This window comes from Cucurbita pepo, chromosome 6 (genome assembly GCF_057944985.1).
Source record: "Cucurbita pepo subsp. pepo isolate OVF chromosome 6, ASM5794498v1, whole genome shotgun sequence".
NCBI classification, from domain to species: Eukaryota; Viridiplantae; Streptophyta; class Magnoliopsida; order Cucurbitales; family Cucurbitaceae; genus Cucurbita; species Cucurbita pepo.
The window spans coordinates 2,773,604-2,790,411 of record NC_141803.1 but is presented as its reverse complement, the minus strand read 5'-3'; the positions used below and the strand labels follow the sequence as shown (position 1 = coordinate 2,790,411).

The following is a 16,808-nucleotide window of genomic DNA, read 5'->3' as shown; positions in this document are numbered from 1 at the left end:
ATAGGCGCTGAATGCTCTGAACGAACATTTTCTTCTCTTTTGGTAAAGGGTGGGTGAGGGTCTTCGTTCGTGAAACTCATTCACTTAATTACAAGTAGTTGAATCCAAGTCGGTCGGTCCTCGTTCTCGAAACGTTATCGATCCACGGCTACAATTTCTTGGTAATTTTCATTCAATCTCAGAGTCTTTCCATTTTATCCTCCTTTTTGATCTCCTCAAATTTCTCTGCAGCGCTTCAATTCTACTTCCCCTAATTTTGACATAATCGGACCTTGAACGACGATCGTCTACCTTCCGTCACGATGGCAGTTGCATCTGAAGAGACCACAAGCATATGCAATCACTGGTATTGTAATTCTGGATGGATGTATAGTTTTTTTTTTTTTTCTTTTTTTCGGCAAGAGATCTCTTGATTTGAAATTTTATTTCAATTTATTTTATTTCTGGCGTTGATTTTTGTTGATGTCTTTGTCAATCGCGATTATCGTTTGTGATTGTTTCGGAATTTCGATTTATTCCTTTCAATTGTGTTTGAGATTAGATTGTTTTGGGGGATAGAACCCTCATCCAATTTAGGCACAAATCTGCCAAGGCAGGATCGTTATTTTGTTTTTTCGATTTGGAAAAAGAACTGTTTGGTAAGAATTTGAATCGCCTGATTATCTATTCTTCTTCGTGATGAATTTGTTATCTGATCCCTTTCCTAGCAGTTGTTCTTCTATTGTGATGATCTGGATGGTAAATGCTTTTATTTCTCCATTTACAGCGGCAGAGACATTCCGTCGACAAATATCGATCTGCATTCTGTTCATTGCGCGCGGAATCTAGAAAAATGTAAAATATGTGGCGATATGGTTCCTAAAAGACATGCGGAGGAACATTATCTGAACACTCATGCTCCCGTACGATGATTTTTCTTTCAAACATAGTAAATTTCAATTTCAAGTGCTTATGACCTTATGTTTGGACTGTTTTGATAAGAATTAGTGGTACAACTCTTAATTATTGGAATTTCAAGTGCCTATGACCTTATGTTTGGACAGGTTTCCTGTTCGCTGTGTAGCGAGACCATGGAACGGGACATTTTAGCCATTCATAAAGGCGAAAACTGCCCTCAAAGGATTGTCACTTGCGAGTTCTGTGAGTTCCCATTGCCAGCAGTAGATTTGGCTGAGCATCAGGTATGACATATTGAATTTGTAGTTAAATGAGAATTTCAAAAGCGATCTCCATGTTATACCTTTGTTGGTTCAAATGTACAGGAAGTATGTGGTAACCGGACTGAACTTTGTCATCTGTGTCGTCGATATATCAGACTACGAGAACGATATAGCCATGAAAATAATTGCAAGGGTGTCACAGCTGCAGATACCGTTGCTGAATCTTCCAGGTATTTCAACTTGCAATTCTTGAAAGTATTCAACTTATTCTATACTGATAACTGCTATCTCTCATTGAGCCCCATAGGATGTCGATTTTTGATGCTATATGCAGTTGGTAGTGCTTAGTTTAAGGTTCTGTATAGTTATCCCATGGCTATGGCTTTCTTCTTGTGGATATCGAAAACCATGGAAATTTTAGATACCCTCTCTTTTCATTATCATATATTAATTAATGTTGATCAATTGGTTATTTAATCTGTCTTAGTATTCATTTGTTACTTCTATAAATACGTTTTGAAATTAAATCTCTGAACTTTTCAGTCTCAATCTTCACTCATCAAGGAAAAACCAAACCCTTTCAACTATCTATGTAACAGCCCTTCCCTTCAAGGTTTTAAAACGCGTCTATTAGGGAGAGGTTTCCACACTCTTATAAGGAATGTTTTGTTCCCCTCTCCAACCGATGTGGGATCTTACAATCCACCCCATTTGGGGACCGATACACCACTCGGTGTTTGGCTTTGATACCATTTGTAATAGCCTAAGCCCACTGCCAGTAGATATTGTCCTCTTTGTACTCTCTTCTGGGCTCCTCCTCAAGGTTTTAAAACGTGTCTACTTGGTAGAGGTTTCCACACTCTTATAAGGAGTGCTTTGTTCCCCTCTACAAACGATGTGGGATCTCACAATAGATGAGTTCCAAGGATTCAAGTGCTCAAATGGAAACTTGCATTGTATTTGAAAACATCTCCCTGGTCTTTTGTAAACTTAAACTTCGGCAATAAATGAGTCTTGATGGTATTGTACACATGAGTGCCCTGTAATTTGCGCGTTCTTTGTTCTTCCTTCTTCTCAACGGAATGACGAAGGTTAGCATCGTTACATGGCGCACCGATGTGCCTATGCTGCCATTAGGGTTATCTTCCAATTTATACTGGGTCGGTTAGGAATATACCAGATCGAATAAACTTAATAGTATGTGGGTATGATTCCTGGTACAACTTGGAACTCAACCCTCAGTTCTTTACTCACGTTCATAACTTCTCTTATTCTATATGTTCAGTTTGTTATCTTCTAATAACGTGCTTAATCATTCTAAACTGTATCTGAAGGGATGTGGGGGCAGCTCCAGAAAGAGATCAAGTTAGAGATCGAGGCGCTCGACGAAGACAGCCACAGGAGTTTTCTACCCGACGTCTTATATTCACTATTGCAATAACGGGCATTGCCGTTCTACTAGGATCGCTATTTTTCCAGAGAAAGGCCGAGAGCAACATCATGCACTGATCGATGGTAAGCTCTTACCTCAGATCCTACAACTTCCATTTTTCTGCAGCAAGAATATCAGAACACTACTGTAAACTTATGAAACACATGGGCGGATAATTTGATTATGGCCTGATGCTCTGCCTCCTCTGCTCTTTGGGGGATTTTATTTATGTTCGTTGGAATTACGTGGGAAGAAAAAGTAAATTTAATTTACAAATTTAATTCCTAGCGATTTTTTTTTTTTAACTTTACAATTTGTTATTAGCGTACTGAATGAGTTCCCATTTTGTGAATATTTGGTTTTTAAAGAGATAAATATTATTGCTACTTTTTAAATGTCAAGAATTTAGAATCTGCCACTGTCAGAACTTTTTTATTTTTTATTTTTTATTTTTTATTTTTTATAAGAATAATATATCTTCTTTTTATATAATGATAATAATAATACTAATAATCGGAGGTCAATTAGGAAGGAGACAACATTAAATTTTAATCTTTTTATAAGAATAATATATCGTCTTTTTTTAATATAATTATGAATTTATTTATTTACAGAAGAATTCTTAGAAGAAAAAAATAAATATAAAATTAAAAATATTATTGTTTATGAAAAGTTGTTGATCCATCTTTAGAGAAAAAAAAAACTAGTAAATTGATTATTCTATCATAATTATTTTTAATTAATTAACTAATAATTAATATTAATTACTTAAAAGTCAGTATTTTAAAAATTTAGACAGAAATCTTAAATCTAGATATTTAAAAAAAAAACTAAATTTAAAATCCAAGATATAAAAATAATATTTTAAAATTCAATTATACATCAAATACAAATTTAGTGACCAGAATAGTATTTTGTTGATAATTATTATTAATATTGTTTATAATTGATGATGTCACTCGAGATCAATTGGATGCATATTAATTAATTTAAAATAGTCGAATTCTGTTATTGATAATATTATTTAACAATTATTACTGATAATTGAGGATAATTAAACTGGCGAAATCGTTGACTTGGATAATAATCTATATATCTCATTTACTACTATTGAAATTATTATAATTTGAAGCTATTTCTAATAATTCACTTCTTAAATTGCTTGCTTACATGTAAATGTCCCCTAAACAATGTTCTCTCTTCTATTGTATATCGTTTATTTTGGTGTTAGTTTGAACGAAAGTGTTATTTGTAATAGCCCAAGCTCATCACTAGATATAGTCTGCACTGTTGACTGACTCTAATATTGTCTAGTCTGCACTGTCTGTTGACTGGCTCTAATATTGTCTGCACTGTTCGATGACTGACTCTAATATAATTTGTAACAGTCCAAGCCTATCGCTAGCAGATATTGTGTTAGTGACAAGACCTGATACTAGTTGTTGACTGGCTCTAATATTGTCCGCACTGTTCGATGACTGACTCTAATATAATTTGTAACAGTCCAAGCCTATCGCTAGCAGATATTGTGTTAGTGACAAGACCTGATACTAGTTGTTGACTGGCTCTAATATTGTCCGCACTGTTCGATGACTGACTCTAATATAATTTGTAACAGTCCAAGCCTATCGCTAGCAGATGTTGTGTTAGTGACAAGACCTGATACTAGTTGTAGTAGCCAAAACTCATTGCTAGATATTGTCATTACTGTCCAGTGACTAACTCTAATATCATTTGTAACAGTTCAAACCCACCGCTAGCAGATATTAGCCACTTTGACCTATTACATATCTCTGTCAACGTCACGATTTTAAAACCACGTTGCTAAGGAGAGGTTTTCACTCCATTGTAAGAAATGCTTCGTTTCGACCCCAATAATATTTTCGTCTTTCTTTTGTTAGTGCCGTTGGGAGTAGATTAGAAAACACTTAAAACTTTTCTTTAAAGTCTTCCAACTTCCCATCCTTTCCTTCAACTCCCAGATTCATAGTTTTGAAATTAAATGTACAAAACAAAAAATGGCACTATAAATATTTCCTTTTCCTAACTGAAAATGTTGTCATTTCATAAAATCCAACAACTTCTGAGGTTTAGCCTTTGTTAAAAATGGCCAATCAGACGATACTCCAATTGGATATTCACGATCATCATGTAAGTCACAATTCTTTCTCCGATACTAAGAAACATGTTTTTAACCATTCAAAATCACTTCGATCGTATGAAAATTATGTTTAAAAGTGAAAAATCAAATATTAAATTGATTTTGAATGATGATTTTAACCATTCCAAAATCGCTCGGGCTGCAGGTAGTTATGGACAATGGTATACTGGCCGTGACACTGTCGAAGCCATATGGGAATGTTATAGGGATAAAATACAACAGCATTGACAATGTTTTAGAAGTTCGTGATAAGGAGGCTCATAGAGGGTATATGATTTTGCCTTTACTCTTATCAATTATCATGCCTCTTTATCATTTTTCTACTTAATTTCAAACCATATGGTTACTCATGTTAGGCGAACACGACTCCCCACAATGGTATGATATTGTCCACTTTGAGCATAAGCTCTCGTAGTTTTGTTTTGGGATTCCCGAAAAAGGCTCGAACCAATGGAGAGAGAGAGTATTCTTTGATTATAAACCCATGATCATTCCCTAAATTAGCCCATGTGTGACTTTCATCCTCCAACAACTCAGATTTATGAATGAAGTATATGACTCAGGTACTGGGACCTCGTGTGGAACTCCGGCACACCAGGAACGACAGGAACGTTCGATGAGTATGTCGGAACTCATACTAACTATTAATTCGAAGTTTTAATTTTACGTGAAACCGTTAATATTTTTGTTTCAAAAATATTTTGAAAGTTTACATTTTTATAAATACTCTCAAATTTTCTTAAAATTTTAAAATATATATTTAATTTTTTAAATTTTTTTTTTAAAATACTCTCTATCAACGTAATATTTTAAATACACCTATATTTCAAAAGTATCATTATTGTCTTCAATTTTTAAATTTTCATTAATATCTTTAAATATTTTTAAATTTTTTAAAAATATATTTAAATTAAAAAAAGAATTCAATAATATTATTACCATTAGTAAATATTTAACCATCGGTCCGATTTTAAATATACCTGTGAACTTTGGACAGAATCATTTTACTTTTAAATTTTTTAAAAAAAATTAATTTTTTCACAGTTAATATATAGACATAAATAATTTATCTACCCTCCAAATAGTTAATTTCTTTAAATTTATTACACGGATATTTTTTAAAGTTTTTATTAATTAAATCGCTTTAACCGTGCGAAATATTTAAAATTGTTTCAGGATGAGAGGGAAAGAATTTGAAGTGGTTGTGCAAAATGAGGAACAAATAGAGCTGTCATTCAAAAGGAATTATTCATTTAAGGACAAGGAAGTTCCATTAAACATAGACAAAAGGTGGCTTCAACTTTTGCCCTAATTAACCCAATTTTTTTTAATAATAACTTGAAAATAAAGCTTATGGAAGTTCCTTTTTCAGGTTCATAATGCTTCGTAACTCCTCTGGATTCTACTCCTACGCCATCTATGAGCACTTGAGGGAATGGCCGCCATTCAACCTTCCTCAAACTCGGATTGTGTTTAAGCTAAGAAAAGACAAGTACGACCCGATACACTCCGTGCTCGTATATTTCTACTTCCTGTATATTTAGAAGAGAGACAATTTCATCGATGAATGAAACGAAAGGAGCTCTCGAGTTCCTATTGTTAGACGAACACGACTCTCCACAATGGTATGATATTGTCCACTTTGAGTATAAGCTCTCATGGCTTTGCTTTGGGCTTCTCCAAAAGGCCTCATACCAATGGAGTTAGTATTCCTCACTTATAAACCCATGATCATTCCCTAAATTAGCCGATGTGGGACTTCCATCATCCAACATCCATCACTTGCGTGCGTTACAAAAGAACATGTCAATAGAAATCGAACGAAGATGAAAAGCCCGGAATGATATCGAATCTAAAAATTTATCTATATTCGAGAAAACATGTGAGATCCCGCTTCGGTTGGAGAGGGAAACGAAACATCTCTCTAATTGATGCGTTTTAAAACTGTGAGGCTGATAGTGATACATAACATGTCAAGGGGGATAATATCTGTTAGCGGTGGGTTTGGGCTGCTACAAATGGTATCAGAGCCAGACACTGAGCGGTGTGCTAACAAGTACGTTGAGCCCCCAAAAGGGGTGGATTGTGAGTCACCACATCGGTTGGAAAGTAAAACGTAGCATATCTTATAAGGGGGTGAAAACTGACACTAACAGACACGTTTTAAAACCATAAGGTTGACGGCGATACATAACAAGTCAAAACATCCCTAAAAAATGTTGAGGGATATCTATATTCGAGAAAACATGTGAGATCCCGCTTTGGTTGGAGAGGGAAACGAAACATCTCTTTAATAGATGCGTTTTAAAACTGTGAGGCTGATGGTGATACATAACCTGTCAAAGTGGATAATATCCGTTAGCGGTGGGTTTTGGTTGCTACAAATGGTATCAGAGCCAGACACTGAGCGGTGTGCCAATGAAGACGTTGAGCCCCCAAAAGGGGTGGATTGTGAGGTACCACATCAGTTGGAAAGTGAAACAAAGCATCCCTTATAAGGGTGTGTAAACTGTCACTAACAGACGCGTTTTAAAGCCATGAGACTGACGGAGATACATAACGAGCCAAAACATCCGTAAAAAACGTTGCATTTCTTTCACACTATAGAAGGGATGACCCGCAAAAGCTCCCGAAATTCTTACCTAAAAACGAGATGCATCCAAAGTTTAGGGTTTCGGGTTTCGGGTTTAGGGCATTCTCGGTTCTAATGGTGATGTTTTTTTTTGTTTTGTTTGATTGTAATATAGGTTTCATTACATGGCGATAGCAGATAACAGAAAGAGATGGATGCCACTCCCTGAGGATAGAGTAGGCCGCAGAGGCAAAACCTTGGATTTTCCTGAAGCTGTATTACTAGTCCATCCTAGAGAAGCTGCGTTCAAGGGAGAGGTGGACGATAAGTACCAATATTCTTGTGAAAATAAGGATCTTAAAGTGCATGGATGGATATCCATGGATCCTTCCGACGACCCTCCGGTGGGTTTCTGGCAAATCACTCCGAGCACCGAGTTCCGATCCGGCGGACCGCTCAAACAGAACCTCACCTCTCATGTGGGGCCATATGCTCTTGCGGTAAGTATTACCTCTTAGATATTGTCCACTTTGAGCCTAAGCTCCTCTCCCAACGATCCTCAATAATACTCCCCTCGAACAAAATACGTCACAGAGCCTCCCATGAGGCCTATGGAACCCTCGAACAACCTCCCCTTAATCGAGGTTCGACTATTTCTCGAACACTTTAGTCTTTTGACTACAATTTCGAGGCTTCCAACTTCTTTGTTCGATATCTGATAATTCTATTGACATCACGTATTTCTTATAAATTTATGATCAACCCCTTAATCAGCGGACGCGAACCATGGTCTGTATGAAAGAATTTACATAATTGGCACAAATTTCAGATGTTTCTTAGCGCTCACTATGGAGGAGAGGAGTTGGTGCTGAAGCTGAATCCTGATGAGCCGTGGAAGAAAGTGTTTGGGCCTGTCTTTTTCTATCTTAATTCTGTTCCTAATGGAACTGATCCACTTTCTTTGTGGGAAGATGCTAAAATTCAGGTATTTTTCATTTATTTATTTATTTAGTTATTTATATTATGAATATATATTTATTTTAATCTCACTAATTTCTCAGATGACGAAGGAAGTTCAAAGCTGGCCCTATTCTTTTCCAGCTTCTGAGAATTTCCCACCACCAAACCAACGTGGTAGATTGACTGGCAGCTTATTTGTCCTTGACAGGTACGTAACAACTCAACTCCACCGCTAGTAGATATTGTCCGTTTTCGTCGTTACGTATGGCCGTTAGCTTCCTTTGAAATCTAGCAAGGAATCTAACAATCTACCCTCGTGGGGTCCAACGTCATAAATGACACACCGCTCGGTGTCTGGCTCTGATACCATTTGTAACGACTCAAGCTCACCGCTAGTCAATATTGTCCATTTTGGCTCATTATGTATTGTGTTGTGAGATTCCTCGCTGGATTGTGAGATCTGGCATTGGTTGGAGAGGAGAATAAAATATTTTGATAAGGGTACTCATATATAACGGGCTAAAGTGGACAATATCTAGTAGGGGTGAGCTTGGATTATTACAAATGGTATTAGAGTCAGACACCACCGAATGACGTCCTTCCTTGTAAAAGTGTGGAAACTTCTTCCTAACGGACGTGTTTTAAAACTTTGAAGCGGACGGCGATAAATTATTTTTATAAAAATTAATAGTAATTTCACTGCATTTGTGAGCAGATATGTTAAGCAAGAGCAAATGCCGGCAGCTGAGGCATATGTGGGACTGGCAGCGCCCGGAGATGCTGGATCATGGCAGACCGAAACCAAGGTACTGAGCGATTGATTATTTTGTTGGATGATGGAAGTCCCACATCGACTAATTTAGGGAATGATCATGGGTTTATAAGTGAGGAATACTAACTCGATTGGTGTGAGCCCTCTGGGGGAAGCCCAAAGCGAAACCATGAGAGCTTATGCTCAAAATGGACAATATCATACCATTGTGGAGAGTCTGTTTGTCTAACATATTTGATTTACACCAAATAATGAGAACTAAGAAAATGATGTTATTTAAACCATGATCAGGGCTACCAATTTTGGACCAAAACAGATGCATATGGCTCGTTTAGCATTGAAAATGTACGCATCGGCGACTACAATCTTTATGCTTGGGTTCCTGGCTTCATTGGTGACTACCGTTACCACGTTGTCATTAGCGTCTCTGCAGGTTTTGATTCACATTTCAAATATCTTTGTCATTAGCGTCTCTGCAGGTTTTGATTCACATTTCAAATATCTTTGTCATTAGCGTCTCTGCAGGTTTTGATTCACATTTCAAATATCTTTGTCATTAGCGTCTCTGCAGGTTTTGATTCACATTTCAAATATCTTCCTTTAATTAAGAATAAGATATACATAATAAATTTAGAGGTTAGACGTTCAAATTCACAAAAGACAAAATTCTATGTGAATGAAGCTTATAACTCGAGAAGGAAGAACTCTGAACATTTGTAATTATATTCAGGTAGTGATATGGACGTGGGAGATCTTGTTTTTGAGCCGCCTAGGAATGGTCCAACGTTGTGGGAAATAGGCATTCCTGATCGCTCTGCAGCTGAATTCTATATTCCTGATCCTAATCCAAACTACATTAACAAATTATACGTCGACCATCCAGATAGGTACGAGAGTTTTTCTCTTTCAACTACAGTTAATCGCTTCTCTTAAACCTTAGGTTGATTTAATAATATATTAAAGAATGCCTATGAAGCGGGGACGGGTTCCAATCTCCACTCTTACAAAATTTTCATTTATTTTAGCCTTTTTTTTAGTCTCGGGGAAATCTTTCTCCACTGGCTCTCCATTTTACATTCGGATTGGGACTGGTCTCCACCGAGCCTTAATTCCACAAATTAAATGAAAATCTCTAACATATATTATTAATTTCAAAGCTAGTAGTGACAGAAGAAAATAATTAAATTAAATAACTTAAATTCTTAGAATATTACTGTTGAGCAGATTCAGGCAATATGGACTGTGGGAGAGATATGCAGAATTATATCCTGATACAGACTTAGTATATACCGTTGGAGTTAGTGATTACACAAAAGATTGGTTCTTCGCTCATGTTAATCGGTAAGTTCCAATATAATGCTAATATGTCAATTAAAATATACCAAATTTATAAGCTTTTTAATTAATTAATTATATTTAAATTAATTGCAGGACCAGAAATGATGGGTCCCATTTACCAACCACCTGGCAAATCAAGTTTACACTCGATAACAACGTAGATAAGAGCCGTATCTATAAATTGCGAGTGGCTCTAGCCACTGCCAATGTTGCTGAATTACAGGTACTCGTTCTATTATATTGTTAACTTTACGAGATATTTGGTGATATAAGATTTTTTAGATCAAACAATTAGCTGCCTGATTTAAGGAATGATTATAAGTTTATAAGCGAGTAATACTAATTCCATCAGAGTGAAGTCTTTTGAGAAGTTCAAAGGAAAGCCATGAGAGCTTATGCTCAAAGTGGACAATATCATACCATTGTGGAGAGTCGTGTTCGTTTAACATGGTATCAGAGTCATGTCTTAAACTTAGTCGTGCCAATAGATTGGTAAATCCTCAAATATCGAACAAATGACTCCAAAAGAAAAGGAGTCAAGCCTCATCGAAGTCAGTAAAAAATGACTAACACTCCAAAGAAGTTGAGCCTCGATTAAGGGGAGGCAGGGGAGGCGTACTTGTTCGAGGGGAGGTGTTGGATGATGAAAGTCCCACATCCGCTAATTTAGGGAATGATCATGGATTTTTTTTTAGATTTTCATCTTTCATTCATTTTATTTACTCTTTTGGACAAAATTTACTTACGATGTGATATTATTTTTTCTTTTCAAATAAAAATAGATTCGGGTGAACAATCCAGAAGTAGAGCCGACTCTATTTACGACAGGACAAATTGGGCACGATAATGCAATTGCAAGACATGGAATTCATGGACTCTATCGACTCTATAGTGTCGACATATCGGGATCTGTACTGGTGGAAGGAGAGAACACCATCTTGCTTTCACAAATTATAAACAATTCATCTTTCAACGGCGTCATGTACGATTATATCCGTCTCGAAGGCCCCCCATCCGACGTCTCTACACATCCATAAAATATATGTTTTTTTCTTTTTTTTATTTCAAAATTTATAATTATAGTCTTAGTCTTGTAACTCAATAATGTTGTGAAGTAAAAGTTTCTCAGAAATTTAATTGCCGAGTCAATTTTTAACCGTTTAGAATAAATTTTAACGGTGTCAATGTGAAAATATAATTTTTCACCATTAAAAAACATGGAGTAGGAGTAATATTTTAATGTTATGAAACCTTTTCTTTATTGGGCCGGGCCGAAAGTGTTTATTGGGCTTACGAGCGTAATGGGCCGTCGAAACTCAAAACAGGCTTAAGGGCCCAAAATGATTCAACAAAGTCGCTTTCTAGGGAGAAATTCGTCATTTTGATGAGCTTCTATTCCGTCTCTTTGCTGCTATATATACCCTCATCTACAAAATCTAGGGTATAAAAAGCCCCAAATTTCTTCGCTCGCGAAAAGCTTTGGAGCCATCGTTGTCCCGGTTAGAATCAAGAAACGAGAAGAATCACATACTTACCAACAATCTGTAACTACAATTCCTTGCTTGTACTCTCTCTTTAATTTTATTTCGTTCCTTTTAGAATTGATCTCTCGCTTTTATTTCGAAGATTTTGCCAGCTTTCTCGAATTCTGATGCTATGTTTCAAAATTTTCTGAAGATTTTGTCAATTCCGGACGTGTATTTTTTGACTAAATTTGATATCTTAGCTAAAGAGCTTCCATATTTTTCAGATCTTGTTTTCTGAAGAAGAATGGCAACGTTTGAACTCTACCGCAGATCGACGATCGGAATGTGTTTGACTGAAACTTTGGACGAAATGGTCCAGAACGGTACTCTTAGTCCGGAGCTTGCTATTCAAGTTCTTGTCCAGTTCGATAAGGTACAGTCAAAAGCTGTTTGGAGATTTTATATATTTTTGGATTTGTGTACGGAATTAAGGTTTAAGGTCTTGTTTGATTTAATTTCCTTCCACTTTTGGCTTTTGCAGTCCATGACTGAGGCTCTGGAATCACAGGTGAAAAGCAAGGTGTCTATCAAGGTATCCTTTTTTTCCTTTTTCTGGCTTATGAATTTGGCGAATCTTTTAATGCAGAGATTTATGTTGCTAAGTAAAGTCAACATTATAAACTTGAAACGTGATTTAATAACTGGTAAGAGGAATTTGTTGTGTCTGCCTGTTCTGAGATTGCTCTGTTTGTGCTGTAGTGCACGTCTAGCCTTGAGCCAAATTGTTTAGTAGAATATTTTTCCGTGGTCTTTGGTTTCATATACAAATGCACAGCATACAAACATTTGTATTTGAAACGTGGAAGTTTCGTTGGTGGTACTTTTGATTAGGTTACTTGTGTTCATTCCATTCCTTGTTTGTTTTCCCCTGATTCTTGAAACGTTTTCAGTATAAAATATTGCACATTGAATAAGTTTCTCTGGATTGAACTAAATTACTTTCTGTTTTTGGAATCTGGCGATAAAGTAATCGATGTCATTAGGGATATGGCCTTGCTACAATATCAGGTTCCACAATGAGTCTTAACGACTATTCAATCGGAAGGATGTCGATTTTCTCATGATACTCGGTTGAAAGTTGATAGTGCATAGATTATATGATAAGTTTTCTTTAAAAGAAATGATGAATTTACAATCACACAGCAATATTTAAGGTGTTATATAGTCATCGGGCCTGGCATTCTTTTAGATCTTCCCAGCCATTTCTTTTGACCCTTTCTTTCATAACACCAATCCATTTGTTTTTGCCAAGTGAATGTATTTCATAACGCCCCCCCACCAATCACCTATTCTGTGTTTTGCAACAGGGGCATTTGCACACCTATCGGTTCTGCGACAATGTTTGGACATTCATTTTGCAGGATGCAACATTTAAGAACGAGGATTCCCAAGAGACTGTTGGAAGAATTAAAATAGTAGCATGTGACTCAAAGTTACTCACACAATAAGCTTGATGATGAAATTTGCATAATTATTTGATGATGGTAGAAGGAAATAGTCATGGTGACGAAATGGCCATCCGGGCAGTGTCGCGAGTTGGAAGCGATTCAAACGTGATTCTGTAAAGTCATCGACCCGAACAGCTAAAAGTTACTTTCACGCCCATTGACGATACATTTGACTGTAATTGGCATTTAAAGCTGATTACATAACAATTATACAGCCCTTCTAGTGTAATGATAATAAAAACATGATATCTATTTTCATATTATGCTTATCATATATCTTTGTTTCTATTAGTTTCTTTCAAACTCAAAACTTATCCCAGAGTTTCACTCTCATATATTCCTCTCCTTTGTTCAAACCTTTTTTCTGTACATGAGAATTCAAGTTTCCATGATTCCATTAACCTTAGCATTTTATTGGCATTAAGTATCTGTAACCTTCCATTTTGTCCCCAAGGCGTGCTCAATACGACATCGAAGTCTTTAGATTTCCAGAAACGCTTAATTGGGCAATGCTTAATTGGGCAAACACGATCCAAACATTTTTATCCCTCGATCCCTTCTACAACAATATAGGGAACCCTCCTTGATTAGGAACAAATTTGAAAGTATTTGGTGGTCTATAGCCTCCTCAATTGAAGGCTTTCTCGAATGAGAGGCATGGAAAGAAAGCATTCCTCTTCATCTTTAATAGCCTCAACTCCATCAAAACTTCTTCACAGACCCTATCAGTTACACCACCCATCCTAAAAGGCAAAAATGAGTAGTTACTAAACTTGATCCCTTGATTTAATGCCTCACCACAGCAGTCCCTTCTAATTTACTAACAAGCATGTCTGGGTTTGGACGATATTTAAACCGATATTCGCACATTTTCCCTCCCCTTCCCGCTTGGAATCATTTATGTTGGAGGTAATAAGCTGCAGCGGCGCCTCACTGAGGCAGTACCATCCTATAGGCCAGCATTTTCACAAGCGCAAAGTATCCTTGTAATCCGATGTGTGCCTGTGGCAGGTCAAAGCCAAAAAGTTCAAGATTTGTGATTGGGTCGGGATGTAGTTCTTCAATTTCAATACGGTAGTTGTTGATTGGATCTGGGTCATATAGAAAAAAGGGAAACTAATTGAGGTGATTGGTTGATGAGAAAGTTTGAAGGAGTAGAAATGAAAACGATGCTGATAGTGAAACTTCAGCGAGCCTCCAAAACAATGAAGCGAGCACTACTAACCAAGCCCAACTTCGCAAACATAATGCTCAAGCTATTGAAAGAGCTGATCTTGCTTTACCCAAACCTTTCCACAAATGATGATAAATGTTGATGCGTAGCTATGGTCAAGCATCCTAGTCGTCCCTTGATCGAGCACACCACACCAATGTGGTGATTTATCCCACACATTTTGATGCTTAAGTTAGTACCGAATTAACCAAGACTCTTACATTTTCAGTGAAAAAGATGTCGAGATAAGTCTGACAATGTTCAGTCAATTAAGCTTTTGTGTAACATGTTCAGTCCTCGGCTTGGCCTTCATGGTCTCCAAGAATCTTCGTTTTCTTTTCTGGATGCGTGGGCCTATAGGCATCGTGGGTTCAAACCCATGCGCCACCGCATGATTTTACTCGTAACAATATTATAATCAAAACAATGAAATGATAATTCATATTCCAAAATGTCGGCTCCTGATGTTGCTCAATCACAATTATTGGCCGTTTCTTTATAATATTGATGTTTCAGATCCATAAGCCTGAAGCCTGAAGCCTGAAGCCTGAAGCCTGAAGCTGAAGCAATTGGTCTTTCACTGATTCAGTGCTTTGCTTTGATGGCAAACGGCGGCGTTTTGCACGTAGTGGTATTCCCATGGCTAGCCTTGGGCCATCTCATTCCCTATGCTCGTCTCGCCATTTGTTTAGCCCAAAAGGGCCTCAAAGTTTCCTTCATATCAACCCCAAGGAACCTCGGTAGAATTCCCAAAATACCCCCACACCTCTCCTCCGCCGTAAACCTCGTTGGCTTCCCTCTGCCCCCCGTCGACGGTCTTCCGGTCGCCGCCGAGGCTTCCTCCGACGTACCGTACAACAAGCAACAGCTATTGAAGAAGGCCTTCGACTCTTTGGAATCGCCGTTGTCCGATTTGCTTCGCGATTTAAATCCCGATTGGATTATCTACGATTACGCCTCTCACTGGCTTCCGCCACTCGCGGCAGAGCTCCGTATATCGACTGTTTACTTCAGCCTCTTCACCGCCGCGTTCCTTGCCTTCCTCGGCCCGCCGTCGGAGCTGTCCTATGGCGGAGGTTCCCGGTCAACGGTGGAGGACTTCATGAAGGTTCCTGAGTGGATGCCTCCAGAATCGAACATCCTCTTCCGGTACCATGAGATAAAAAAATCCTTAGATGGAGCAACCGGAAATGAATCCGGAACGTCCGATTCAATCCGATTTGGTGTTTCAATCGAAGAGAGTGTGGCTGTAGCCGTAAGAAGCTCCCCGGAACTGGAGCCGGAATCGTTTGATTTGCTCACAAAACTCTACCAGAAGCCAGTCATTCCGATTGGATTCCTACCTCCTTTAACGGAAGACGCAGAGGAACTGAGCGGAGATATCAAAGAATGGTTGGAGAAACAGAAACCTAACTCAGTTTTGTACGTTTCATTTGGAACTGAGGCATTTCTGAGTCAAGAAGACGTCACTGAACTAGCCTTCGGGCTGAAGAAATCTGAGATTCCATTTTTGTGGATTCTGAGAAGAAATTCACATAAGAACGAGTCAGAAATGTTACCAGCCGGATTCAAGGAGCAAGTCGGAGGCCGAGGATTGCTTCACGAAGGATGGATCTCACAGGTGAAGGTACTGAGTCACAACTCGGTTGGCGGTTGTTTGACTCACTGTGGATGGAACTCAATCATAGAAGGGCTCGGATTTGGGCGAGTCATGATTCTGTTTCCTGTAGTAAACGACCAGGGATTGAACGCAAGACTGTTGGAGGAGAAGAAACTCGGAATCGAGATCGAGAGGAATGAAAGAGATGGATCATTCACGCGCGACTCAGTTTCAGAATCGGTGAGGTCGGCCATGGCAGAAGGTTCAGACACAGGCAAACGGTTGAAACAGAGAGCAATGGAAATGAAAGAGTTGTTTGGAGACGGAGATAAGAATGAACATCACCTGGACGGGTTTGTGCACTTTCTTAAGTCAAAACGAAAATAAACGGTCTAGACCGTTCAGTAATAAAATATAGATTAAATTATTCAAAATTCCCTAAAAACTAAATTACTGGACTGCTCATGGCCCATCTATAATTTGGGCCGGTCAGCTCAGGCCCAAACTATAATTTGGGCCGATCAAACTGTCATGAGCCCAACCCATTCGGATAGAGATGATCCTATGGCGTTTAACAAATTCCCACGGCACTCTCGAATCATTCAGGCTTCTTTACATTATTTTAA

At 37.8% G+C, this 16,808-nt stretch overlaps 4 protein-coding genes across 6 annotated transcripts; all 4 read left to right on the top strand.

The window, feature by feature from the left end:
• LOC111796494 (TRAF-type zinc finger-like protein) lies at positions 1-2,873 on the top strand. The gene is made up of 6 exons (XM_023679133.2): positions 1-161; positions 232-346; positions 767-902; positions 1,044-1,181; positions 1,263-1,390; positions 2,495-2,873. The coding sequence occupies exons 2-6, from the start codon at positions 303-305 to the stop codon at positions 2,667-2,669; spliced, it is 621 nt and encodes a 206-aa protein (XP_023534901.1). The 5' UTR covers positions 1-161; positions 232-302; the 3' UTR covers positions 2,670-2,873.
• A 1,777-nt stretch (positions 2,874-4,650) lies between these two features.
• Positions 4,651-11,472, top strand: LOC111796720 (uncharacterized). 2 transcript variants are annotated; one of them, XM_023679463.2, is made up of 13 exons: positions 4,651-4,743; positions 4,899-5,020; positions 5,930-6,043; positions 6,126-6,245; positions 7,501-7,825; positions 8,155-8,310; positions 8,387-8,493; positions 9,001-9,091; positions 9,349-9,490; positions 9,788-9,944; positions 10,282-10,398; positions 10,489-10,618; positions 11,178-11,472. In XM_023679463.2, exons 1-13 carry the CDS (start codon positions 4,699-4,701, stop codon positions 11,430-11,432), a joined length of 1,881 nt encoding a protein of 626 aa, XP_023535231.2. In that variant the 5' UTR covers positions 4,651-4,698; the 3' UTR covers positions 11,433-11,472. The 2 variants fall into 2 exon arrangements, with proteins under 2 accessions (XP_023535231.2, XP_086980884.1); XM_087124758.1 differs by lacking the exons at positions 10,489-10,618; positions 11,178-11,472 and having other exon boundaries at positions 10,282-10,402.
• A 308-nt stretch (positions 11,473-11,780) lies between these two features.
• LOC111797716 (transcription initiation factor IIA subunit 2) lies at positions 11,781-13,627 on the top strand. 2 transcript variants are annotated; one of them, XM_023680823.2, is made up of 4 exons: positions 11,781-11,939; positions 12,146-12,294; positions 12,403-12,453; positions 13,229-13,627. In XM_023680823.2, the coding sequence occupies exons 2-4, from the start codon at positions 12,166-12,168 to the stop codon at positions 13,367-13,369; spliced, it is 321 nt and encodes a 106-aa protein (XP_023536591.1). In that variant the 5' UTR covers positions 11,781-11,939; positions 12,146-12,165; the 3' UTR covers positions 13,370-13,627. The 2 variants fall into 2 exon arrangements, with proteins under 2 accessions (XP_023536591.1, XP_023536592.1); XM_023680824.2 differs by having other exon boundaries at positions 11,837-11,959.
• A 1,516-nt stretch (positions 13,628-15,143) lies between these two features.
• LOC111797714 (UDP-Glycosyltransferase superfamily protein) lies at positions 15,144-16,808 on the top strand. Its single transcript, XM_023680822.2, has one exon. The coding sequence runs from the start codon at positions 15,184-15,186 to the stop codon at positions 16,567-16,569; it is 1,386 nt and encodes a 461-aa protein (XP_023536590.2). The 5' UTR covers positions 15,144-15,183; the 3' UTR covers positions 16,570-16,808.